The 27,282-nt window shown below is 39.1% G+C and overlaps 1 protein-coding gene and 2 long non-coding RNA genes across 5 annotated transcripts; all 3 read left to right on the forward strand.

Annotated features, from left to right (window-relative positions):
* Window positions 1-93: 93 nt before the first annotated feature.
* Window positions 94-7,176, forward strand: LOC124871199. The gene is made up of 2 exons (XR_007038968.1): window positions 94-172; window positions 6,438-7,176. It is a non-coding gene; the product is annotated as an uncharacterized LOC124871199 (long non-coding RNA).
* LOC124871198 lies at window positions 3,900-6,083 on the forward strand. Its single transcript, XR_007038967.1, has 2 exons — window positions 3,900-3,993; window positions 5,108-6,083. It is a non-coding gene; the product is annotated as an uncharacterized LOC124871198 (long non-coding RNA).
* A 6,548-nt stretch (window positions 7,177-13,724) lies between the features above and the next one.
* LOC124870812 (Golgi reassembly-stacking protein 2-like) lies at window positions 13,725-26,984 on the forward strand. Of its 3 annotated transcripts, none has more exons than XM_047369620.1 (10): window positions 13,725-13,922; window positions 18,725-18,805; window positions 18,892-19,110; window positions 19,192-19,278; window positions 19,721-19,851; window positions 21,477-21,603; window positions 21,712-21,844; window positions 21,973-22,056; window positions 22,861-22,974; window positions 26,370-26,984. In XM_047369620.1, the coding sequence occupies exons 1-10, from the start codon at window positions 13,860-13,862 to the stop codon at window positions 26,582-26,584; spliced, it is 1,254 nt and encodes a 417-aa protein (XP_047225576.1). In that variant the 5' UTR covers window positions 13,725-13,859; the 3' UTR covers window positions 26,585-26,984. The 3 variants fall into 3 exon arrangements, with proteins under 3 accessions (XP_047225576.1, XP_047225577.1, XP_047225579.1); XM_047369621.1 differs by having other exon boundaries at window positions 18,907-19,110; XM_047369623.1 differs by having other exon boundaries at window positions 13,890-14,025; window positions 18,907-19,110.
* Window positions 26,985-27,282: the final 298 nt, after the last annotated feature.

Genomic DNA, 27,282 nt, shown 5'->3' on the forward strand with positions numbered 1-27,282 from the left:
GGAGATAGAGAACACCTGTCACCTCTCCTCCGGTTCAAATGCCATCTAGAGGCTAAGAACAGAAATAGCACCAAACAGACAGACATGGCACAGCTCCTGACACATACACTGACAATAATAGCACAGCTTGGCAATAAAGAATGGATTTCCAGTGTAGGATTTCACAAAATACGTTAACTTTTTTAAAAGGGCACGAAGAGCTGCTGTTCTTCTTTGTGTGTATTTGGGTGGATGACATCACAACAGGTTAAAGAATAGAGCTAACTACGGTTCCAAAAGTCCAGTAGGATGGTACGATGGGTTCTGCCTCTTTCTCAGTGGTGTCAGGTGAGTAAAGCCGGGAAAGAGCGTCTGGTTTGAGGTTCTTGGAACCAGGTCTGTAAGAGATGGTGAGATCAAAACTAGAGAAAAACAGTGACCAACGTGATTGGCATGAGTTAAGTCTCTTGGCTGATTGCAAGTAAGCCAGATTCTTATGATCGGTCCATACTAAGATGGGGTGTTTTGCAACCTCTAGCCAATGTCTCCATTCTTCGAGAGCTAACGTGATTGCAAGTAGCTCTCTATCTCCCACATCGTAATTCTGCTCAGTGTTTGTTAGGCAACGAGAAAAGAAGGCACATGGGTGGAGTTTTCCATCACAGGAAGAGTGCTGAGAAAGTACGGCTCCAACCCCTGTATCTGAGGCGTCCACCTCCAAAATAAACTGTCTGGAGGGGTCGGGGTGAACCAGTATGGGAGCCTGAGAAAACCTCTCTTTTAAGGTCTGAAAAGCCTTATCTGCCTCTGGTGTCCAGGAAAATGCTACTTTAGTGGAGGTTAATGCAGTGAGAGGGGCAGCAGTTCAGCTGAAGTTCTTGATGAACCTTCTATAAAAGTTTGCAAATCCAAGAAACCGTTGTAACTGTTTGCGGGAGTCCGGGACAGGCCACTCCAGTACTGCCTTGATCTTCTCGGGGTCCGAGCGAACCTGTTCACCCTCCAGGATGTAGCCTAAAAATGTGACTGATGTCTTATGAAACACACTTTTCAGCTTTCACAAACAGTCTATTTTCCAAAAGCCTCTGGAGGACTAGACGGACATGACGAATGTGTTCTTTAAAGTCTTTAGAATAAATCAGGATGTCATCAAGATAGACAAAAACATTCAAAAAGTCTCTAAGGACATCATTAATTAGTGACTGAAACACTGCGGGTGCGTTACACAGTCCAAAAGGCATAACCAAGTATTCAAAATTTCCCAACGGGGTCTTGAAGGCGGTCTTCCATTCGTCCCCCTGGCGGATCCTAACTAAGTGATAGGCATTACGGAGATCTAACTTAGAAAAGATGGTAGAGCCATGAACTGGTTCAAAAGCTGAGGAAAGAAGTGGGAGAGGGTACTTATTTTTTACAGTAATTTGATTTAATCCCCTACAGTCGATACATGGGCGGAGTGAGCCATCCTTCTTTCCTACAAAGAAAAAACCTGCTCCGAGTGGAGAAGAGGAGGGGCGAATTAACCCCGTTACCAGTGACTCATTAATATAATCCTCCATAACCTTTCTCTCAGGTCCTGAGATATTATAAAGCCTACTGGAAGGCAGGGGGGCTCCTGAAAGCAAGTCTATGGCACAGTCATATGGTCAATGCGGAGGCAATGATAAAGCCTTAGATTTGCTAAACAGTAACCTCAGATCATGGTACTCAGGAGGGACGTTTGAGAGATCGGAAATCTCATTTACTGCAGGAGCTGAATCAGAGGGGAGTGAGGCGACTGCTGACTGTAGGCAAGAGGAATGACAGTTTGTGGAACAGGATTCAATTCGGTTTTCCGCCCAGTTAATGTGAGGATTGTGTTTTTTGAGCCAAGGAAAACCTAAAACAGAATTTAAGGCAATGGGAAACACAAAAAAAGAAATCTCCTCCCTATGATTTCCAGAAAGGATTAAGGTCAAAGGTTTTGTACAATGAGTGATTTGTGGTAAATTTTGTCCATCTAATGAGGACACTAACTGGGGCGCAGGAAGTGGTTCAGTCACAATTTGTGCTTCATTAACTAACCTCTGATCAATAAGGTTCTGATCACTACCAGAGTCAATAAGGGCAGATAGGTTCTGAAAAGGGCGGTGTGAAATTATAGTGGCGGGTAAGCAGAGTCTAGGGGTAAGTGGACGGTGCGTCAGCCTCCCCATACTTACTGATGGACCTGGCCTTTTGGTCCCGTGGGACGAATAGAGCAGTCAGCCAGGAGATGCTCAGATGAGCCACAGTAGAAACACTGATTAGTCTGGCAGCGTCTCAATCTTTCCTCCGGGGAAAGCCGAATCCGCCCAATCTGTATGGGTTCTATTTCTGTAATATGTGAAACTGAGGTGGGGCGAGACGTTTCAGTGATTTGGCTAGGAGGACGGATCCTAATGGTGCTATGTTCAAGTCGGGATCTTTTTCTCTCTCTCGTTCGGTTATCGAGTCTGACGGCTAAATTGATTAGCCCATTCAAAGTCTTGGGCTCGTCGATTAATGCTAACTCATCCTTTCACGGATCGCTTAAAGACTGGAAGAAGGCTGCTCTGACTGCGCAGTCATTCCAACCAGAGGCTGCTGCGAGTGTACGAAAATCAATGGGAACTCTGCCACTGACTGGTTTCTCTGTTTAATTGACCATAATCTTCGTGCAGTGGCAGTTAAATCAATCTCACAGGAAAAGACCTGTCGAAACTCCTCCTCAAAGTCAGAGAATGTACACCCAAAATCTAAACAGTAAGAAAAACGCGCCTCCGCCCATCTCAGGGCTTTACCGGTGAGTAATCTCAGAACATAAGAAATCTTCACTGAGTCAAAAGGGAGCGATTAAAGACAAGAGTACATTGGAGGAGGAAACCCTTACAATCACCTTTCTCCCCAGATAATTTTTCAGGATTTGGAGAAGTGACATCACGTGAGTGCAGAAGTTGCTGGGAGACCGGGGAGGCCGCAGCACCCTCTAAGGCAGGGGCGGTGAGGTTGCTTAGGGTGTGCTGAAACAAGGAGGTTAGTTGTTCGATCTGCTGATTGGTCTGTTTTTGCTGTTCAAAAAAAGAACGGAGGGAAGAGTCATGAGTTGTGATTTGATGATGTTGTTCTGAAAGAGTTCTCCTGAATGCTTCTGCTGGGTCGGATTGGCCAGAGTGTTCTGTCATATTGTTTCGAACAGATTTGATCCCACATGCAGAAAGCATTTCAGGAAACAGAGTTTAACGGTAAGGAGTTTATTTACAGGAAGTTGAAATGTGCAGGAAACTGGAACCGGGATACCAACTGTAAAATAAACAGAACGGTGAGCAAGGGAAAACTCTGGACCTATGTTCTTAAATGATAATGCTGTCTTACTGATTTGAAGGAGAGATCCGCCAGAGGGGGGTGGAGAGACCAGGAGGTTGATTACCCGTGGGACTGGAGACTGTGAATACTGGTGGGCCAGGATGATAGATGGTCCAAGAGTTTCTGTAGTTGGTGCAATTTGAAGAAGGAGGGTGGACAGGGTTCACAGAAAGAGACCCACAGAACGAAGGAATCAGGAGACTGCCAGCTGGTTTGATCCAATGAGGTAACAGGAGGCTTGAGTCTTTGTTCATGGAGCTGGATAGTTTCTTTCCAGAAGATGGTAATCCAGGCTGGGTTTGATGCTGAAGGCAAAGTCAGGTTCAGGTAACCTACAAGGCAACAAATCCAAAATTACAAAAGAGCAACGCAAGGTCAAGGCAAAGGTAATGTGGCTTGAGCTGTACCACAAAGGACAACACTCTGGCAGTGAGTTGCTGGCAGCCTCCTCCTTAAAAACTCCTCAGCAGATCATCAAAGAGATAGAGAACACCTGTCACCTCTCCTCCGGTTCAAATGCCATCTAGAGGCTAAGAACAGAAATAGCACCAAACAGACAGACATGGCACAGCTCCTGACACATACACTGACAATAATAGCACAGCTTGGCAATAAAGAATGGATTTCCAGTGTAGGATTTCACAAAATACAGTAAGTTAACTTTTTTAAAAGGGCACGAAGAGCTGCTGTTCTTCTTTGTGTATATTTGGGTGGATGACATCAAAACAGGTTAAAGAATAGAGCTAATCAGCAAGTAGATGAGCAACATTTGATTTATTTGTTTGTATTTTTCCATTAGGTTGGTTTCTAAGTATATTTGCCGCTTATAAAATGAGAAAATGCTGTATTCTGCTTGGGTCAATTTAAATGGTGACATGATTTGTACGGCACCACTACATGCAGTCTGAACCCTATATTTTAGCTGACACAGGCAATGTAACATTTTGTTTTTCTTATGTCTTCCATAAAGTGTTGACTGGAATGATGATGATGGTAATAATGCAGGTGCATGCATGGTGAGGCCAACTGGTAGGATTGGGCTAATTATAAGTCTTTCTGCCTGGTATTTCTCTATGACAGCTGTTTCTGATCAAGAGACAGGGTACACCCTGGATGTGTTGCCAGCTAATCAAAGGACACTCACTTCTAAGAGCAATTTAGAGACAAATCCATCTAACATGCATGTTTTTGATCTGTGGAAAGAAGCTGGAGTACCGTAAGAGAGCCCACACATACATGGGGAGAACATACAAACTCCATACAGAAAGCCCACAAGGGATTTGAACCAAGGGCCTTTTTGCTGCAACATAACACGGCTAACAGCTAGCACAACATGGAGCCCATGCCTGGTGTCATTGTCTGCTGAAATACCAGGTTTTGCACCAGATTTTTTGTCATGAAGGGTTCTTGACATGGATTGTTCATGCAACATCAATGGTGTGCATAGACAAGTGAACCATGATCTGGCAGATGTTTTTTGTTTTTTAATCTAGGACATCAAATCTTTAGGCTGCATAAATACGCAAGTTCTCTATTCAAAAAGGTTTTGTCCGTTTTTTTAAAACATCCTTCCAGTGTTGTTAGAACCATTAGTCAGATTAATCGCCCCTAAGAGACTTTTTTAATGACTGATAATCTCCCATTTGAAATTTCATGAGCTCCCACAGCCATTTCCCTCCTTTCTCCCTTTCCTCACACTTTTTGTTATAAAATGCATTCAACTGTGATCTCTTAACATTTATTCCCCCCCCCCCCACTCCCGCAGAGCCTATTCCAAGGATCTGCCTCGCTGTGTTTTATCTCGACACACTCACAAAAAGATCGAGTGACTGTTGGAGCAGCTCTCCTCCCTTCCTCCACCGGGCCGACGCTATTTCTTTGTTTCATGCTTCAGTGCAGCAATCATTACAGACCTGATGTCAATGGAGGCTTTGTGAAGCTGCAGAGAACAGAGGGGTGGAGGGAGCAATTGAAAAGCACCTCTGACTCCCTTCTACAGAGGGAGTAATTTTTGCTTTTGTTTGGTGCCTTTTGAATGATTGTATCCTTGAAGGTTAAATGTTCCTAAAGCATAATAATACGGATAATTTGGAGGCAGCCGCAGAAGAATATTATGATTGAATGCAAATTGAAACAGGTTTTACAGCACCTGCAGTCGGTCACAGTCTGGTAGGTTTTGGAGTAAATCAATGTTTCATCTTGTCAGAGTAAATCAGCTCATAATATGTGGGATTTAATCTGCGTAATGCAGAATCAAGTTTTTTTGTTTTTTTTTTAAATGGTAACATGGAGTTAGAATATGAAGGTGAAAACTGTTTAAAAGTGGTTTATACTGTTACTGACTAAAATGATAAAGATAAATACTTATAGTATGAATGTATTTTATGTTAAATTATTTCCTATTCAAACAATTTTAGAGAAGAGGTCCATCATGAATGTTTGTGTAATTTTTATGTCTCAGACTTTTTCATTAACATTTTTTTCACCAGGCAAAACATAAGGGGCCATTTATTATTTACAATGTTAGCCAGAAAGTGCTAAAATACTTCTTAGTTTGTCATGCCAAGGGTGTTTTTTTTTTAAGTCAAGTTTTATTTATATAAGTTTATATAATTTTACTGAAATCTTCTAAAAAAAAAGAGATGGTTGCTTTCAAAATGCATTCTTCAGACTTTTTCTCATCAGTCTGCAGCCGTGTACTTATTGTCACCCCTCATAAAGATGTGTAATGAGCCTCAAAATGAATTACTCTTTTATTACAATTGCACAATATCACAACCAAAACTTGTGAAAAATCCAACCTGTGACCATTCCTCTTTGCACGTTCATTCTGGATTGTACAGAGTTCTGGGGCGTCTCTCATGCTCTCTTCTCTTTGGGTCACTCCACAGGTTTTGTGTAGATCAGAGGATTTAGAAGACCATGGAAAAAGTTCATTTTTATTGTTGTTTACACCAATTTCAGAATGTTGCAGCTAAAATTAAGACGTATTGGACCGGGCAGGGTGTTTCCAATTAGTTTTGGTCTCCTTTTTGCCACATATTGAGAAGGCCTTCCACAAGACTAATGCTCACTGGGTATTTTATTTTTTTCAGGCAATTCACTGTGAACCACAGAGATAACTGTGCATGAAAATCCCTGCAGATCAGCACCAACAACTATACCACAATTAAAGTCACTTAAATCCCATTTATACTTATTACGATGGTCAGTTTGAACCTCAAGAAGTCGTTTTCACCACATCGAGATCCAAGGGCTGCTGCCATGAGAAAGGCTTATTCACTAATTGTGTTGGCAATCTACAGAACAGGTACCTAATGAAGAAGCCAGTGCGCGTAAATAGCATCTGATGGTTGTCATGAAGAGCTGGTGACCCCATGATGCCACTCATTAGATTTCCCCTTATCATCCTTCTCACTGTGTGTGGTAAAATAAACTTCGGTCCTCATTCAGCCTTTTGGCCTGCGGCTGAAATGGGCTTCTGTGTGCCATGGTTTGTGGTTGAGATGTATCCACTTGCAGATGACATGGCAGCAGTTCCGTTTTGCAGACAAAGGTTTATTGGAAAAACAACTTACAAAAACCAAAAGAACTGGTGCAATATATACTGGAGAGCCAGTGAAGACAGGACCTGAAGAAAACGGCATGGATGACACAGACGACGAGGAACAACAGAATCTGGCGAGGAGATGAGATAACTGATGGGGTTTTAACTACTGGGAGGGTTGATGAGTGGCACGAGAAGCATGTGTGATTAATCAGTGGAATGGAGCGCAGCTGTTGAAGCACCCAAGCATGGAAGCTTGAATAAAATAAAGAGAATTAAACAAGAAATAAGACATCACCAAACCAAAAACTAAAGATAGGCTCTGGCATGACACTCTAAACTCATACACAAAGACATCAAAAAAGGAAAGAAAAAATGTATATTGGCAAAATTAGATGGGCCTCCAAAATACTCCCCTATTATTTCTATGAAACAATGCAACCACTCAGCATCTGGTCGAGGACCAACGCTCCGAGGCAGCAATTCCTTTCGAAAATGCACTATTCAGGAGCATCAGAGCTACTTAATAACACATAATAGCAGATTTAACCACATTCTGGCCCCCATAGATGCTTTTCTTCTGTGCTACTTTGGTAGTTGTTCTTCTACTGTTGTATTTACTTGCCATTTTTGGTGGAAACATATTTCAATATTTGGGTCACCTATATAAAAATATATAGGTGACCCATAATCTCATCATTATGAGGAAAATTACAAAAATATATTGCATGGAGAACAATTTCTCTGGAGACTGCCTATTCTGGTGAAAAAATCTAGTTTAAGTGAATATAAAAAGAAGGAATGCAAAGCTAAGTTGTGTAAAAATGTATACAATGAACACTTCATGGTAATGTAAATTCATTTTGGCTTAGTAATTCATTTGTTTCTCCTGGCATAAATTCACCCCCTGCCATTAATGGCATTAAAGATCTGTTTTGACATGAGAATATGTGTTAAAGGCGTCGCTTGACATTCATCAAAAGATGCACCACAACAGGGCACTCCCGAGGTGCGTTGTCCTTAAAACTATCAACAGGAATCAACTACTATGGAACACTATTAACAAACTAACTATATACAAAAAATACAAATACGAAAACAAAATTAAGACCTATAGATAATGACTCTATGTCACATCAAGATTACCCCACCAGGAAACAATAAGTCATGGGTTACAAAATAAAAGGTTTGACCTGTTATAAAAGTAAATAAATACTTCAATTATTTTTATTTTAAAGAGATTTTTAAGGGTAGCAATGACTGCCATTATTGATTTATACTTTCCTTATTTATTTCTTAATGTGGGATTTTTTTCCCACTGAATAAGATGCCTTGAATTTAAAGGTTAAATAAAAACAAATCTGTATAATATTATGATACTGTAATATGTAATTTCATTTATTTTATTTTTTCTTACATTTATCTTTTTTTTAGTTTTACTTTATTTTCATTCCTTATAATAATGTATGTTAGTTTTGGTCACAAGCTGGGTTTAAAACTGAGTCGAAATCAAGTTAAAGTCTGTGGAGCTGGAGCTACTCTGAGGAATGCTAATTGTAGGAGACAGAATTTGCAACGAAACAGCAAGCAACTCTAATCATTTATTCTCCGACAATGCCAATAAACAGAAAAACAAACACCGTATATACTGCCCAGTCCAAGCTCTAACCAAAAAACATGAAGGAAAAAAATAAATTCAATGTTACTCAATGTTGCTTCCTAGATAGTCATGCATTGTTCATAAATTCAACTTTATAATAATAAACATAAACAAGTATTCATGTTACTGGGTAGAAACAAAATTACAGGCAATGTAAACAAAAATGTAATTAGAAATCTTCATTTGTTTTGATGAAAAATAAAAAGCTATCTATGCTTGTGCAGGGGAATATTACAAAAGCACAGAAGTTAGGGATGTTTAAAGAATTTAACACCATACCACAGAAAAAGAAAATAAATTGAAGGGACCTCAACTTGGAGTCTTACTTTCTTGACAGACCATTATTGAGTTATACTTTCCTTATTTATTTCTTAATGTGGGATTTTTTTTTCCCACTGAATAAGAGGCCTTGAATTTAAAAGACTTTTAAAGGTTAGATTAAAAAAATCTTTTTTATGATACTGTAATATGTAATTACATTTATTTTATTTTTTGTTACATTTATCTTTTTTTTAGTTTTACTTTATTTTCAAGTCATGTATGTGAATTGTTTTGGTAACAGAACATAGTTTGTGTAATTATAACAATACATTATTACAACTTCTCCCCCATTTGCTTTACAAGTCTTATCACCTGTGAATTTTAATTCTCTTTTAAGAGAGTTTGAGTAAGGGTTTCACTTTTTCATCTTGTGTTTGTTCTGTGGATATTCTGTTCTGTAATATCTTTTGTCTGTATGTTAAATTGAAAAAATACAAATAAAGTTCTCAAAATACACACGCACACACACACACTATATATATATATATATATATATATATATATATATATATATATATATACAGTACAGACCAAGTTTTGATGCCTTCAGTGTGAAGCTACAATATTCATAGTCATGAAAATAAAGAAAGCTCTTTGAATGAGGTGTGTCCAAACCTTTGGTCTGTACTGTATGTATGTATATATATATATATATACTTCAGAACTGCCTTAATCCTTCATGGCATAGTTTCAACAAGGTACTGGAAAGTCCTCTGAGAGTTTGGTCCATATTGACATGATAGCATCACACAGATGCTGCAGATTTGTCGGCTGCATCCATGATGCGAATCTCCCGTTCCACCACATCCCAAAGATGCTCTATTAGATTGAGATCTGGTGACTGTGGAGGCCATTTGAGTCCAGTGAACTCATTGTCATGTTCAAACAACCAGTCTGAGATGATTCGTGCTTTATGACATGGCGCTTTTTCCTGCTGGAAGTAACCATCAGAAGATGGATACACTGTGGTCATAAGGGGATGGACATGGTCAGCAACAATACTCAGGTAGGCTGTGGCGTTGACACGATGCTCAATTGGTACTAAGGGGCACAAAGTGTGCCAAGAAAATATCCTCCACACCATTACAGCACCACCACTAGTCTGAACCATTGATACAAGGCAGGATGGATCCATGTTTTCATGTTGTTGACACCAAATTCTGACCCTACCATCTGAATATCGCAGCAGAAATCAAGACTCATCAGACCAGGCAACGTTTTTCCTATCTTCTATTGTCCAATTTTGCAAGCCTTGGTTGTAACAAGTGGTTATTTGAGTTACTGTTGTCTTTCTATCAGCTCGAACCAGTCTGGCCATTCTTCTCTGACCTCTGGCATCAACAAGTCATCTGCGCCCACAGAACTGCCGCTTACTGGATATTTTCTCTTTTTCGGACCATTTTCTGTAAACCTTAGAGATGGTAGTGCATGAAAATCCCAGTAGATCAGCAGTTTCTGAAATACTCAGACCAGCCCGTCTGGTACCAACAACCATGCCACGTTCAAAGTCACTTAAATAACCTTTCTTCCCCATTCTGATGCTCGGTTTCAACTGCAGCAGATCGTCCTGACCATGTCTACATGCCTAAATGCATTGAATACCTGCCATGTGATTGGCTGATTAGAAATTTGCAGACAGACAGACAGACACACAGACAGATCAAGATTTTCCGTTTTAGCTTTTCTCATGTCCTGTCTCTGCATTCCAGGCATACCATATGGAGAACCTGGTTTCCTACCCCCTCCCTCTAAAGCCACCCTGTACAGCTGCAGATATGCCCCATATCAAAAACCACCACTGATGTCATAGCAGTCTAGCTCTTGCAGTTATCTCTAAATGGCAGCTGGGCTGACTCAGTGAACTTTCTAAAGCATCTCTGCCTTGTCTGGTCTGTATACAGAAGATTCAACCCTCATCAAAAGAAATCAGAGACAAAGACTGGCTTTAAACAAGAATATATTTCTTCCACTGAAGCACATCAGTTTGGTGGAAAACTTTTAGGTTCTGGAAAGTTTCCATGATGAGTCGGTGACCACCTTCTGCTTTTCAGCATTGCTATTTTCTTCTCTGTATCTCTCTCTCTTATAAATCCACAGATCTTGTCAGTCGTTCCCCGATGTGCTAAATATATCTCTACCTTTGGGAATCACTGCCACATTAGTTTCCTGATAGATACTGATGGTCCCATTGTGTGAGGGAAGTCTAATGAAAAGATGATATTGACTGCAGGCAGCCTGCCAGCCCTTCCCCCTTCTTCATCCACACACTGCTCACACACGCAGCTTCGCACACAAACTGCTTCTCTTTAAATTAGCTTTAATCTTAAATTATAATTATTGTTACTTTTGATAACAGTTTTGCTTGTAAGGGGGCCAATGTTATAAAGAGGAAGAACAATTTATTTATGAATTTGTCTTTATCCACCAACATAATTTGGGCATTTTAGTTGTAAACCCAAACACTAAGTGCACTCGACCAAAAAGTGATAACCGGATTTTAACACCATACAGCCTCTGTCTGTTGACCTAATTATAGTTGGTTACACTTATCTTAATGGCCTTCTCTTAATGACTTTGTTTCCATAGCTTGATTAATTTAGGTGGAGAATGAATGTTAAAACATAGACTAACTTGACCATCTCAGTGCAAATATAATGTAACTGTTCTTTAAAATGTCTCTATTTAAACTGTTGAATGCTTAAAGAAGACAAGGACATCAGCCCTGGGGCAGTAATACTGCTGCTCACTGACTCTTGAAAACCAAGATAATATTGCCAAGGGGATTGTTATACGAGCTTGATGGGGAAAACAACCTGACCGCTCAAGATTGGAGGTTTTAAAGCTGTTTCCTGCAGGATCGGTGAGTCATTTCCCCTCCTGGTGCAGACTAGGAGGAAAAATATGTGATTATGTTCAAAGACTTTTCCACCTTTTGTCCCTTTGCAACCAACAACTTCAACGTATTATCATGATTTTTATAATATATAATCACCTTTATTTGTCGTCGCAATTATACATTCCAACAAAATTTGTCCTCTGCATTTGACTCATGCTGAAGGGAACAGTGGGCTGGTACTGTGCAGCACCCAGGGAGCATTATGGGGATAAGGACTTCCTCAGTGTGGCAGTTTGTGTTTCAAACCGAGTCACTTGCAGCCTCTCCAGGATGCAAAAACCCTGGAAGGAAGGAAAATGATTTGTGGTTTCAAAGTGTACAAATAAAAATTACATATCCTGAATAAAATTCAGTGTAACGAGCTACCTTCAGAAGTCACTAAATTAGTTAAAAAAAAAAGTAAAGGGAACCTGTGTGTACTTTATCAGCAGTTCAATCCAGAATGAAATACATCAGCCAAAAGCGTTTATTTATTGGACAAAAATAACCTCGACCTCTAACAGGTGTACAGCATTAAGCCACTGACTGACATTAATGGCTCAGGATGTTTGTAGCTTTTGCTTCGCTTGCAGCATAGAAATCCACTGTGTGTGTCTCTCCGAGGGAAACTGGACAGAGAAGGACTGTCTTCTTGTGTTCGGCCAACTAGATTTCTGTGGTAAAAATAAAAGAACAAAACAGCCTTGCGCTTTTTTGCAGCCTTAGTTGTAAATTCTTGCAGGAGTGTAGAATAATAATTTTAGTGCAGCGATCCAAAGCAGTGATCGTACCATTTTAAGGCATCACCAAGCAGCTGCTCAACTTTGGAGTTTATTTATCTGCTGCTTGAAAGGGCAAGTGTCCCAATGCAAAGATTTACACCACCTCCCAGGAATAACAATAAACATTACACGAATTTATCTTCAAACCCCCTTTCAAAAAAGATAATAAACAATGGAGTTGGATAAAATGCAAATATATCTGATTTAATTGTACAAAACTAAAACAATTTACATTCACTAAATTGCTTTATTAATCAGTCTAAATACAGTAAAACTACAAAACACAGAAAAAGTTTATATAAGGACATGGAGATGTTTAATTTATTTGGGAACTGAAAACATGCATTGCTGGCATAATGATAAAATGTCAGAGTTTATTCCTTCTGAATATGAGCTTCAGCTGCTCAGCAGTTTGGGTTCAATTCAAAAATATTTTTACAATCCCAAAGGGCAATTAAATGTTGTTGTAACTTATAATATACAAGTTTCTTAAAAGTGTTGTTGTAGATGCTGGCAGGAAGGATCTCTTGTAGCAGTCTGTCTTACAGCGGATGCGAAGAAGCCTCTGACTGTTATGAACTGTATCATAAAGATGATGCTCAAGGTGATCCATAATGTTCTTCATTTTTTGAAGCACCTCACAAACTGCAAACCTGACACTGCATTTGTAGCACCTTACATGAGGTCATCTTTCCATGGCTAAGAGTAATGGAAAGATGACTTTCCATGACTCTGTAACTCATAAGTTGTTGTAACTTATAAGTTACAACATTTAATTCCCCGTTGGGATTGAAAAAATATATTTGAATTGAACACAAACTGGTGAGTCATCTTGAATGAGCTTTGCTTTACAATGTCTTGAGACTGCAGTTATCCCCGTCACATGTTCATTGCTTTCTACCACACTTTTTTCTTCCACTTAACTTTCCAATAATATGCTTGGATTCAGCACCCCCATGTGGAGGGTGTCAATGACAGTCTTCCCCATAACATTCCCTTTCTGTATTATTATTCTTGATTGGTCTTATGTATTAAACCGAATGTTGGGTCATTGTAGCGCTGAGGATAATAATGAAAATTAACTAGGTTGAATGTGTGAAATAAATAAACTTTGTAATAAAGATTGTAACTACTGAGATGCACCTGCACATCTTATTTTGGAGTCGGTGACGTCATAGCTCGGGAGATGTCGTCAAACAGCTGGCAGGGAGGAGGGAGGACTGCAGCACAGGAAGTGCAGCAGGACGCCACGAACAACAGGAATCACGACATGACTTCTCCCGGAGCCGCCAGTTAAACCAGCGCAGGAATCCCACCCTGACGGTCGGAAAGATGGGGGGCTCTCAGAGCGTCCAGATCCCGGGTGGAGGATCCGAAGGTTACCACGTCCTCCGGGTGAGAGCAGCCGTAATGTCGTCTGAGTTTTTTCCGCTCAGCCCAGCTAACGTTGAAACGCTCTTCTAGGAAACCAGACACAAGCTCACACTGCGGTGCAGTGGTTAGTATTTAACAGGGAACATATAATGGGTGTTCAAATATTGAGATATGGTGATTTTTAAATGTGAATCTAAAAGAAAACAGCTGCTTTTCTTTGATGTGGAGCAGATTAACCAGACTGACATGGAGAGTCCGACCAGATTTTACTCAAGCGCGTCAGGAAATAAATGCATTTAGGAATTTAATGCGAACTGAAATAAAATGTTGGACGTGCTTATTGCCTGTTTGTCCAGTTATCATCACCAGTTCCCACGCAGCTCTCAGGAACCTGCCTCTGCATGATGACAGACTAACCGGTGTGGCCACTGTATGAGTAATGGAGAAGGGTGTGTCCTGTCCCCACCTGTAGTCCGAATAGAGATGATTCTTTATCACCACCAGAGGAGCATATCTATCACTGTACTGAGGAGAAAAATATCATTGTGAAATCTCACTTAGTGCAGAATTATTTCAAATCGGGTTGTATAGTTTTAGTAAAACACCTGTACTTATAAACAGGGAAAAATAAGGTCAGATAATTAAAATGTAATTGTAAACATGTCAGGGACTTTCTCATCTGTTCCTGAATTTCTTTTCATCAGTATCGGATGTGATGCTTTTTTTTTAACCTCTTACTTCATGCTGTCAGAGAGGTTCTCAATGCAATGAATTTATTCAGGACCATATGTAAAATTAAAAAGCATAAAGTAGGATTGGGAGATTTGTTTGCATTTGTATTTCAGTTTCAATTTTGCCTACAAAGAATGATGGGAAAACTAAAAAGAAATTATTTTTAGAGGGGCACATCCAGATTTTCTCTTTTTCTTGAGAAAAATTGGATTCTGGATTTTTGTCTGACCATAACACATAAAGGAGTAAACGTGCTGCAGGTTCATTGATAGTGGTTGCAGTTTGCAGTCCAACAGAAAATTAAGGAATTACAAGACTGTCCTCATTTATGTATGGAAGCATTTGTCCCTAACGTAATCATATGTTTATGTTTAAAGACATCTAACATTAAGAAACCATATAATTTAGGAGAAAAAGTTCCAGAAATACTTATTTGACCGACTGAAATGATCAATTTACACTTTTTAGCATTGCTCAAAGACAGGGCCGCTGTTGTAACATTTCACTTATACAGTACTGTGAAAACATTAGGTCACCTTGTGAAAGCCTGTGTGTTTTGGATATTTCGATATTGTGAATTTTAGCAATACTGAAAAGTTCAGGTCTTATAAATAAACACTAAAAACCAAAGAGAATTTCTTTCAAATCCTTTTGTAAAATGTAATTTGAAAAAAATATTTCTGCTGATGAATAAATTTGGACACCCCAACATTTATTTCCACTTTAAATGGCTAAAATCATTCATGGGTGTGTCAAATCTAGAAAGACTAGAGCGTTTGAAATCACGTTTTTTGGACAGATGAGTCTAAAATTGATTTTATTTGTACAGGAGAACAAAGAAAATTTTTAGTATAAATCAAATGCAGCTCTCCAAGAGCACTCCACACTTACTCCAAGACCAAAAACCTCATACCAACTGTGAAGCATGGAGGTGGATGTGTCATGGATCAGGGGATCCTTTGCCCCAGCAGGTCCTGGCCAACACACCATTATAGAACCCACCATGAATTCTGCCATGTATCAGAGGATGGTTGAGGAAAATGTGAACTCCTCTATATAAAAAAATGAACCAGAACTGGACCCTGAAACAGAATAATGACCCAATAAATACCAGTCAATCCACCAAGGACTGGCAAAGAATTAAGAAATGGAAAGTTTTGGGTCGGGTCAAAGCCCAGCATTTAATCTTATTCAGATTCTTGACTTAAAATAGACTGTACATAAAAAAGAAACACCTCCCAGCTGAAATTAAGAAGTTATGGCAGTGTTTTAGACATGTGAGGCATGGTGTCTCCATCTGAAGCTTTGTACTCAGCAGTCGCCATGTCCTCATGACTTCACTTTAATATATGATATGAAATTCTTTGAGGTCGCCTATATCCATATTTATTCTTTAAAGGCTGTGAACAAAAACAAGGCTGACCTGCTGGATGTCCTTGTAGAGAACTGTCCCCTTTATACAAAACTCTGCTCTTTAGTAACTGTTAAGGAAACCTGAAAAGCAGCTCCAATAAGCTTTGTAACTCTCGGGGTGAGATTTATCGACATGGCAATCTTTAAGTAGATTTACCACAATGTAATCGTTTGATTGCATAGAACCAGTAAGAATAATTTACTCTCAAAAATCTTAGTTCTTTATAATAAAGAGGGAAGACAATGTGGCTATGAGACTGCACTGACTCGAATGTATATTGTTGTTGTACCTGCTCAGAGGGACATCATTCCTGTTTGTTCTTCAAACAACTTTAACCTGAACCGGTTTAACCATAAAACAAAGCCAAGCTCACGTTTAACCCAGAGGACTGTTGCTTTAAAATACGGCTACTTACTACTAGTAAGTCCTGACTCCCAGGATGCTTAATTGACCTTTACAAAAAAAACAGGAAGCCTTATCAGCTCTCTACTTGTGCCATTTCATTTTTTACCTTGACTTACTGCTACATTATTATAGTAAAAGGGAAAATTAGGCAGTTTTTTAGTCCTTTTATCAAATTTCCAGAAAAAGCAGGTATAGAAAATGGATGGATCTTCATTTACTGTATAACAAAATTATATTATTAGCTGCATCCATTCTTTTCTCAAAGTTTTAAAGCTAACACGTCTGAAAAGAGAGCCCCACAGTATTTACTCTTGCACAGTCTCAGCAAAAAATCAGCTTGATTCTAAAGTTTTACATAATACAATTGGTTCCCTCATTAGGTTTGATAATAGGAAAATACAGCTGCAAATAACCAACCAGATATAATGTATCATTATTAGGTAAACATGCGACATGCAGTCATGTTGGGGAATATCACAATGGTTATATGCCTTACAGTCTAATTTTCAACTAAACGGTAATAACGTTTTTCTGCCTTGGGTTCTTTTCAGCTACTGAAAATAAATTATTCCTCTCTTAACTACATAGTTTTAATGAAAAGTTTAATATCTGCTGTTTTGCCATTAAAACAATTTAGTTTTCTAATGCTTTTACCAGAACGTCTCGGTGTCCTCCTATAACATTTTTTACTGTGTTTACAACAAACTTCGACCAAATATATTTCTGCTTTAGATCGCCTGAACATCGGTGATATTTCATAGCTTTCCAAGCAGATCTTTGCGATTTTAATATTGCATACAGTGATATCTGGATAACAGTAAATTTCAGTTATATTGTGTGTCTAATGTATAATTCTCAACAATATTTAATACCAAGATAACCAAAATGTGTGTATGCACCTTTACTGCCATAGGAATGAACAGGATTAACAGGTTGGGAGAAAAGGGAAATGCACTGTTACCCTGGTAACTAGTCTGACATTAATGATGCTACATCTCAGACTCTTCAGACATCAGTTAACATAGTAAATTAAAGTTAATTGTGAAAAAACTATAAGACAGAACAAAACCAAATAAGAGACCAAAGTTTGGTGGAGGGTTGACGATTTGGGCTTATTTATACCACAGAAACACAGGGTAGCTTGCAATGTTTGAGTCAAACCTGAATTCCTTTGTTCATCAATATATTCTAGGGTCAGTTGAAAGACCAGCTGTCCAACAGTCTTTATTATGCCATAGCAGGTTACAGGTTCCACAGAGGTCTAGGAAGTAACAGCAATAACAATCCCTTTTCTGGGGACATTGATAGGAGTCCAAGCAGTTCCCGCTCACACTATCTCCTTCAACTAATCACAGGGCACACAGACGTCAGGCACAGCATTAAACAGAAGGTCACAGGACAGATGGAAGACAAAAGTCAAACAAAAGTCTGATATTAGGCTTACAAAATGTCATACAATCTCTAAAAGTGTCAAATATTCAATCTCAAGAAAATGTCATTATGTCCCAGACAGACTGTGAGGCCTAATTTAGCAAATAAATTTCAACTTTAATCCACACTACAAAAAAAATGTCTGACAAAGAAAAATATTAATTATTGTCCAAAGCCAGACCTCGGCCTCGTTAAAAATATGTTCCAGGACCTTTGAAATTCCTGATGATATCAAAGGACTGAACCAGCAAGGTAAAGCAGAGTGAGCCAAACGTCCTTCTCGGAGATGTCAGAAAACACTTCAAGTTATTCATGCCAAAGGTGGTTCTGAATGTGAAAAACATAGCGTGTTTTCACACAACACTTTCTATAATTGACTGCCTGTATTTATGAACGTGCAGTGTAGTGTGTCCAGAGTTGCTCATATGACCTTATCCTCAGCTAGTTCTTTCAATAATTAATGTACTAACACATGTAATGCTAAATACACAGTTTTCGGGTTTCTCCAGTCTCCGTTGATTCATAGGTATTGACATTTGGCCACTTAACAGCAACATATGTCATTACTTTTAAACATTTGTGTGTGATCCTCTTTTTTTCTGCATCCAGGTGTTTGCGCCTCACAGGAGTCATCTCTAATAATCGCATTTTATCAAATAAAACCTTGAGGAAAGCTCTGTGAATAAGCATTTTGGATCTTATCGCTTTGACATAAAACATACATATATAATGGGATTTAGTGTATGGACTCCTTCCTGTTGAATGTACAAACATCTTCATTGATAATCTTTCTATTTTCGTACAGGTGTCCTGAACTGAAAAATCTATCTGACCTTTTCAGGTGCAAGAACATTCCCCGGGTTATCACGCAGGACTGGAGCCATTCTTTGATTTTATCATCTCAGTTTGTGACACTAGACTGGTAAGTTTCTTTCTGTTAGTTTCTTTCTGATTCAGGGTGAAGACCACCATGCCTTCCTGCTGAATGTTGATTTGAATGTATTGAAGTATCCTCTTCAACAGAACAGGGACAACGACACCCTGAAAGAGCTGCTGAAAATGAATGCGGAGAGGCCTGTAAAGATGATGCTGTACAACAGCAAGACGCAAACTGTGAGGGAGACGACCATCACACCTAGTAACACATGGGGCGGCCAGGGCCTTCTGGGACTTAGCATTCGCTTCTGCAGCTTTGAAAGAGCCAATCAAAATGTTTGGCATGTCTTGGTGGGTGTGCAGATGTCATTGAAGCTCTATTTTTCCATTAGATCCATTGAATTAATGTGTTTGCATGTGTTTTAATTTGAGGAGGTGGAGCCAAACTCTCCTGCAGGCCTAGCTGATTTGAGGCCTTTCATTGACTATATAATCGGAGCAGACACAGCCATGCGTGAGGTACCCTCTTTGGTGATTGGTTATGTGTGTTGTGTTGTTATGTGTGTTGTGGCTTGCAAAATAATTCAGATTCCTTCAAGACTTTTACATTTTGTTGCACAACTGCAAACATCAGTATATTTCATCAGGACTTTATGTCAGACCAACAGAATAGTTGCTTAGTTGTGTATTCAAACAAGAAGCTTACATGGTTTTCCATGTTTTTTAGAAATAAAAGTTAGTGTGCATGTCACACTTTTCAGTTTATTCTTAAAATCATTTTCTTTCCCTCTTCCTCCACCCAACGTTACATTGTGTCTGTCTAACACATAATTTTTGCAGTTTTTGGTTGTGACATGGCAAAATGTGACGAAGTTCAAGACGATTTGATACTCTTACAAGGCACTTTAGATGAAATTTGTAGCATATTTATACCTGGTCTGTCTTTTTGTTCCCGAAACAGAGTGAAGACCTGTTCTCCGTCGTTGAAGCGCATGAAGGGAAGGAGCTGAAGCTGTACGTTTACAACACAGACGCAGACAACTGCCGCGAGGTGGTCATCACCCCAAACTCTGCCTGGGGTGGAGAGGGCAGGTATGATACTCACAGTTAAAATGATCCATGTACCTTTTTCTATTCGCCTTTTAAGAGCAGACAATTCAGGTAATAGTTTGGAGACACATTTTAGATGTTATCTTGCTGATCATTTTGCTGAGACACAACAAAAGGTGCAAAACCTAATTGATCCTGGTGCTAATCTGATTCTTATTCTTGAATCTTTAAGGGCCGGATGCATAAAAACATATCATGACTGAAACTGTGCCTATTTGCAAAAAGCAGGTCCTGCTTACAAATAGTGTCTCCTCTAAAACTCAGTTATTGTGAAATCTTGCAGTGTACAAGCCTGATTTCCTCTACCACCTTTAGCCATGAATAGGAAAAGACACTTCCCTGCTTAGTCATTTTTCTTCAAGTAGATTATTTGTGCAACACCTAGACATGCCTTAAAGAAATGCCAAAGTATGACACTCGTCACTGACTGTGTACTATTTGTCAACTGGTCAAGCAGGACATATATCGGAACCCCTGTTCTCCTACACCGGTAAGATAGAGGGACGCCTCCTATGACAATGTGACTGATTTGATAGTTGACTCCCAATATAGGATTTTTACTTTAAATAACAACTTACGTCTGATTCTTCTGAATAGGATGAAGGCTTCAACCAACCAGAGGGTGATAATTTGAAAACTCTTCCCACTTTTCTCCGTCATCGTTTTGACCCAGTTGTTCTGCCTGACAGTCAAGGAATGCTTCCAGTGTGTTCAAGGAAAGCAGACTTTTTATAATAGAATGTTTTAAAACTAATTCTGGGTTATAATCAAAGGTTAAAAGTGCTGACAAAAGAGGTGAACCTGCGACCCGTTTTACCTGTTGTGCATGAATCCTCAAAATCTTCGTTGCAGTGCTGCATGGAGATGATCAGAGAGTGCAGACCTATTCTCAGAACCTGTACATTAAATGAATCCTTCAATATTTGAGCAGAAATAAGGCATAACATTATGACCACTGAAAGATATATAATATGCAGCAAATGCACATTGTGTACTTACAGTTCATGTGTTAGAAGCAGGAAAAGTTGCTGAGTGTCGCAATTTGAGTTTGACAAGGGCTATGTGAAGCTCTGGATTAACTCCATGCCCAGGAGAGTTAAGGCAGTTCTGGTAAATAATGGTGACCACACAAACTATTGACACTTCAGGAACTTTCACTAAGGGATGTACTCACTCACTTTTGTTGCCGGTGGTTCAGACATTAATGGCTGTATCTTGAGTTGTCTTGAGGGAAGAATAAATTTACACTGTTATATAAGCTGCACACAGACTACTTTTCATTGTGTCAAAGTGTCATTTTGACAGTGTTGTCTGATGAAAACATATACTTAAATATCTGCAGGAATGTGAGGGGTGTACTCACTTTTATGATACACTATAGGCCTACAAGGGTTTTCTCTGGTGACTGGATTTAACTTGAAACTGTTAATATGTTAAATCGTTAAATATTTTTGTTTTGCTTTCAGATTTTAAAGTAATGATTTAGCTTAACTATACGTTTGATTTGTTTATGGTCCTTATTTCTGGAAAAATCAAGAACACTTTTTCCAAACCGTGATATTTTATTCAGCTGTCCTGCTATTTTGTCTGCATTTCTGTTTCCACAGTCTCGGATGTAAGATTGGGTTTGGATACCTGCACAGGATACCTACGCTTAAAGACGCAAATAACTCCTTTTCGCCTGCCCAAAATCATAATGAAGCACCTTGTACACCTAAAGATGGTTATACAGAGGTAAGATAACATTTTCATGAAGTAACTCCATCCAGAAAAAAATACACTTTTATTCATCTTGTTCCAGATTTTTAGGCCATTTAGAGATAAAGAAATTCTGGTTCCCAGGTCCAACTCTCTGCTGTCATTCCAACCGTTCCAGTTGTTGTCTCATCTTCTGCTCCAACCGGATTAGAGCAGCCTCGCAGCAGTTTATCAGTCAGCTCTGAGCCAACAGCTGTACTGATTAACCCACCGACAGGTAAAACGCTGGTTCTGATTCTTAGACATTTAATAAAGCTACATTTCAGTGGAAGGACTAAACCGATCCTGAAGTTGATCTTTTTTTCCCCATTGTTAACATGTTATACTTCAATTCTGTTATTTCAGGAATCCCCATCATCCCACCGCCCAACCATGTAACCCCCACACAGACTTTCCCTCTGCCTGTCAATGGTGCTGCAACACAACCAGGTTCATAAACTCGTTTTTACTTTACAACTACAATTATTCAGCTCCTTTTATAAATTAGGTGTATATTGGCAAAATTGAAAATTGTTCAGGTAATAATTGTGATAAAATAATAATGAAATCAATCAAGGGCTTCATTAGTTACATCAGGTGTGCTTGAGAATAGCTCAAATACCAGAACTGTTAACAATAACGTTTTCACTGCTAAGTCAAAAAGATTGTTCAAGACGTTTACAGGAGAAATCATTCCTGAGCATGGATAAGGACACAACACAAAAAGAAAGCCCTTAATGTTCACAGAGTTGCGGTTGGAAGCATAGTTTGCTGGTTTAAAGCATCAGTGGCTTCAGTGCAGGAAGACGATGCTTTAAATGTCTGCCACAAGATTCCTGAAGAATCCGGTGGTTTAAAAACCCTCGAATGACTGCAAAAGTCCTGCAGCAAGACTTGGGTTTCAGTTTACACAGTAAAGGTACATACTAAACCCTGCAGGGCTCCGTGTCTGACCTCCAGCAGGTACACCAATACTGACCAAAAAGCATTGAAGGGGTTGAATAATTCAAAAACTACAGTAGTCATTAAGTGGCATTTTGTGTTGAATTTGGAGAAACTTGTTTAAATATTAGTGGCGTTGAGATATTTAAATTGTTCTATTTGATTTTTGTTTTCATTGTAAACAGGTGCTAGTTTGGACACCTTGCCAATAAACGTAAATTGCAGTGTGGGTTGAAAATAATTGATAGCTGCCATAATTGTAAACAAATAGACTCCAAACTGTCTAAAGCTGCTATGAATTTTGTCGCCCAGGGTTGATATCCCTTCCTGGAGGTCTTCCAGCCTTTTCTAATTTCCCAAACCTAAATGCTACCTTGCCAGATGTGGGTCTTGTTCTGCCGCCTGGACTCGGGATACAGCATGAAGGTATGTTCTGTTCTGCCACTGTGCTCTTAGGTTTTAAATTATTGTGGGTGTTCGAAGTTTAGTGTTTCACAAAAATACCATGAAAAAGACAAAAGCTGTATTAGCTGACTGTCCAGCAGACATCCTCTGTTGTTTAAAGTTTGAAGTTTGCTTTAAACGTGACACTATTCTGTATACTGGAGTGTTAAATAAAATAATAAATAAAAGATCCAATCCAAACTTTGACAGAATACCAACTAAGCTTTTTTTTTTTTTTTAAAACAAGCCTGCCACATAATAAATACAGGCTGGAGATGGTCTAAGATCTAGTGCTTTTGACCAGGAAGATTCATCAGCAGTTGATAACCCTTTTTTAACCAACTTTCCTGCTCACAGCAGCTGTCTTCCTTTCACTCTGTAAAAAAATCCTAACATCATTTTAATGGGCAATAAAAGTGTGTTATTTCTATAGTACCTTTTTTCAGACAGCAGTCACAATGTGCTACACAGTAAGAAGACCTCATTAAATACATTTACATGGACATTTAAAAATATACCATAACAACATACAGTCGATCATAGCAGCCATGGGACCAGGGAAGCTAGAATGCTTGTTTAAAAAATTATATTTTGAGTTGCTTTTTAAAAGCATCAACAGAGTCCAGTGATTGCAAGTAAACTGTAAGTTAATTCCACAGTCTTGGTCCAACAGCTTGGAAGGATCTGTCTCCTCGGGTCCTAAAACGAGTGCGTAGAACCATCAATAGATTAAATCACATGGCCAGGGATGGGCCTGCCCATCCAGCGCTCTGAATGTCTAAACCAGAATTTAACCATTTATACGATATAATACGATAAGAGGGTAATGTGGGCCCTTCTGTTAGTGCATGTTAGGATACTAGCAGCAGAGCTTTGTACCATCTGTAGAAAAGCCAACTTTTTCTTGTTTAGACCGGTGAACAGACTGTTAAAGTAGTCTAAATGCGATGAAACAAAAGCATGAATCAACACCTCAAGCTAGATTTTAGCAACGATTGTTCTGTTTGGAGATGTTGTGCAGCTGCAAGAAACAGCATGTGTTATGTGTGATGTTCTAGGAACATAGCTTCATCAGAAATGACTCCTAGGCAAGGTTTTGATGCCTGGCTAAGGCTGCATAGGTGCTGTTTGATGCCAAGGATAGCACTATCTGGAGCAATGATGAGAGTCTCAGTTTTATTGTTTTATTTGTAATAGGCAGTTGGTCAAGGAGCTCAATTTATGGGCCTCAGACATCTGAAAAGAACAATACAATTGGATATTGTCTGCAAATAGATGGTGAGAGGACGTCACTAAACCGTTGTATTAACCTACCTCAGGGGAGCATGTACAACAAAAATAAAACTGGTCACAGGACGAAGCCCTGAGGTAGCCCACAGGGTTCAGCAGTGGAGATACTAAAACTCCTGCCAGTCAGATAGGAGGAAAACCACTTCAAAACTGAACCAGTCGTCCCAACCACATCCCTCAGTCTTTTCATTAGGATGTGGTTGTTGACTGGATCGAAAGCCAAGGAGAGGTCCAACAGGACTAAAACAGTACATCTCCCAGAGTTGGCGGACATTAGGATGTCATTGGACAGTTTTAGTAAGCTATTTTGCTGGAGTGCCGTTTCCGAAAGCCAGACGGTGTCATAATGTTGTGAGCATCGATATATATTACTAGATTGGTTATCACGTAACTATCGCATGACACACATGCGCCACTGCTATGCATTAAGTTAGGACTAAAGCAGAAGTAGCGTCAGAAGTACATAAAACTGTTTCTTTTTAAAGGTCAATAAAGTTCTATGAGTGGAATAACATATTGCTTTGACAGTTTGACTTGAATGTAATTTGCAAACAATTCTAGAAAAAATAAGTGATGTACATGTATGCCATAATAGCAGTGTTTAAAATACTAAAACAAAACATTTTAATTGGTTAAATAAAATAATATCAGGATTTCAATAATCATAAACAGTAATTTATATGAGGAGTTTATGAATGAGGAAAGTCTGAATTCCTGGACATTTTATCACCAGGTTAAAATAAGCTATGCTAGCATTCTTCGCCACTAGTGTTTATGTCTCACCTGCTCCGTTATGAACAAATATTAATTTACAGCACTTTGCTTTCCCTCTCTGCTCCTCCTTTCCTCTTTGGCTGTCTCTATGTGTCTCTGCGCTGCTGTGAGAGACAGAGTCAATGAATAGCAATGGCTAATGCGTGCTAATGTCACTATCTAAAGCAGCTAATCAGCAATATCCAAACCAGCAATATAGACCGATGGTTGTGAGTCTCTAGGAAAGATGTGAGTTGTTTGGACACAACCAGGAACAGCAGCCTGGATATTGGTATAAAGTTCTATGGATCTGATTGGTCAAGGCACGTTTGTTTCTTAAGTTTTTGTTCCACAACAGCATGTTTTAAAATAATTGGGGAATACATACTAGAAATATCTGCCCTAAGGTCAAGTAATAATTCATCAAGCTGGGCTCATTTACATTTGCCAGAGAGCTTAGTAAGATATGGTAAGCAAATATCTAACGCACCCAGTATGTGATAAACCCATTCAGTTAGGGAACACCATGTTCTCATCTTTTGTTAGTTAAACATTCCCTGTTTAATAATAATAAACCTAATAATACACTGATTCAGGATTTCTACTAGAGAGCAGAATTCGTGGTTCCATCCAACTTGGCAAGTCATCCAGGTTCTGAAGTACCATTGCCCCAGACTATCACACTACCACCACCATGTTTGACTATTAGTTTGAGTTTCTTTTTCTGAAATGCTGTATTGGTTTCAAGCCAGATGTAGCCATTTAAAAAGTTGGACTTTTTTTCTCATTGGCCCACCGAATATTTTCTCAAAAGTCTTGAGGATCATGAAGATGTTTTTTGGGGGAGAAATGTGGGACGGGCCTTTGTGTTCTTTTTGGTCAGGAGGTTTTCTCCTTTCAAGGTTTAGATGTTGTTCTGGATTGTTAAGTGACTTCCTGGATGAATTGCCAACAAGCTCTTGCTGTAATTTTGGTCGACCAGTTACTCCTGGGATTGGTCATTTAAATGTTTCTCCATTTATGGAAAATGACTCTGAATGTGGTTCTCTGGAGTACACCAAAGCTTTAGAAATGGTTTGGAAACTTTTTTCATATTGATAGATGTTGGTGTCTTTGTTTATTTGTTTGTGAATTTATTAAGATGTGGGCCTGTTGTTTCATTTTGAGATCTTTTAGCCTACTTCATGTTGTCATAAAGGTTCCATTTAAGTGTTTTCTTTTTACTTTTACAGCTCTTACAAGAATCTGGTCTGGGTATGTCCGATGAAATGACTTTCAAAAAAAAAAAAAAAAAAACGTTAATAGTAAAGCCTGGTTTCTGTTGCTCTCTCCAGGTCTTCCTCCTCTCAACCAGCCAGGCCCAGTTTCCAGTGTTACTCCTCCTCCTCCTGCTGACTTCATCTATCCACCAGTCGCTGTTAATTCACACACCACCATTTATCCCTCTTCCACTATCCATATGAACAGTTCACTGACCAAAGTCCCCAACAATTCATCAGCTCCCAAGTCTGGATCATTGAATTTCACAGTGACTGTGGACTCCTCTTAGCACAGAGCAACGCGTAAATATGACACCTTGCCTTCAAGTCCTTCCACAACATAAGCAGTGGCTGCACCACTCAGCTGACAACGATCTGAACTTCGTTCAGATACGAGCTCCTGGAGGTTGCTGAAGATACCCAACTGGAGTGAGATCTTTCAGCTGAAGTAAAACGTTTTTGCAAAACCGAATTAAAACAACTTGATGTTGGTACTATGCATTTTCACTTTTCTCAAAAACCAATAATAAAATGTGGAATATTTGAGTGCAGATGTTAATATCATTTCATTTTAGTGGTTAGGCTACTGAAAAGTATCAAGAGGAGGCTGCTGAGGATTTGTCAGGTTTGTTTGCACTGTAAAACCATCTTTGATTGCAAAGAACATATTAAAGTTGGATATAATCTTGATTGCAGTGATTCTGTTCTCCTGATTCATTTTGTGTCCTTTGGGGAAAGAAAACATACAGTTCCAAACAAAACCAGAGGGTGGTGCTGTATCTTTGAGACTACACATGAGTGCTAACCTTCAGTAATTCAGTTTACGCCCTAATTCCAGTAAAGTTGGAATTGGGGTGTAAACTACATTATTTACATTGTGTAAAATGTAAATACAACAGAATACAATGGTTTGCAACTTCTGTTCAACCTATATGCAATTCACTACACCACAAAGACATGATATTTCATGTTTTATATTTTTTTGCAA

This window comes from Girardinichthys multiradiatus, chromosome 7 (assembly GCF_021462225.1).
Source record: "Girardinichthys multiradiatus isolate DD_20200921_A chromosome 7, DD_fGirMul_XY1, whole genome shotgun sequence".
In the NCBI taxonomy this organism is placed as follows: Eukaryota; Metazoa; Chordata; class Actinopteri; order Cyprinodontiformes; family Goodeidae; genus Girardinichthys; species Girardinichthys multiradiatus.

Excerpts from the sequence above, each read along its gene's own strand:
- LOC124870812 (XM_047369620.1), top strand. The coding sequence starts at position 13,860 with ATGGGGGGCTCTCAGAGCGTCCAGATCCCGGGTGGAGGATCCGAAGGT. Across the intron at positions 13,923-18,724 it reads AAGGTTACCACGTCCTCCGG|GTGCAAGAACATTCCCCGGG; the intron begins GTGAGAGCAGCC and ends TGACCTTTTCAG. Across the intron at positions 21,604-21,711 it reads CTAAAGATGGTTATACAGAG|GTCCAACTCTCTGCTGTCAT; the intron begins GTAAGATAACAT and ends TCTGGTTCCCAG.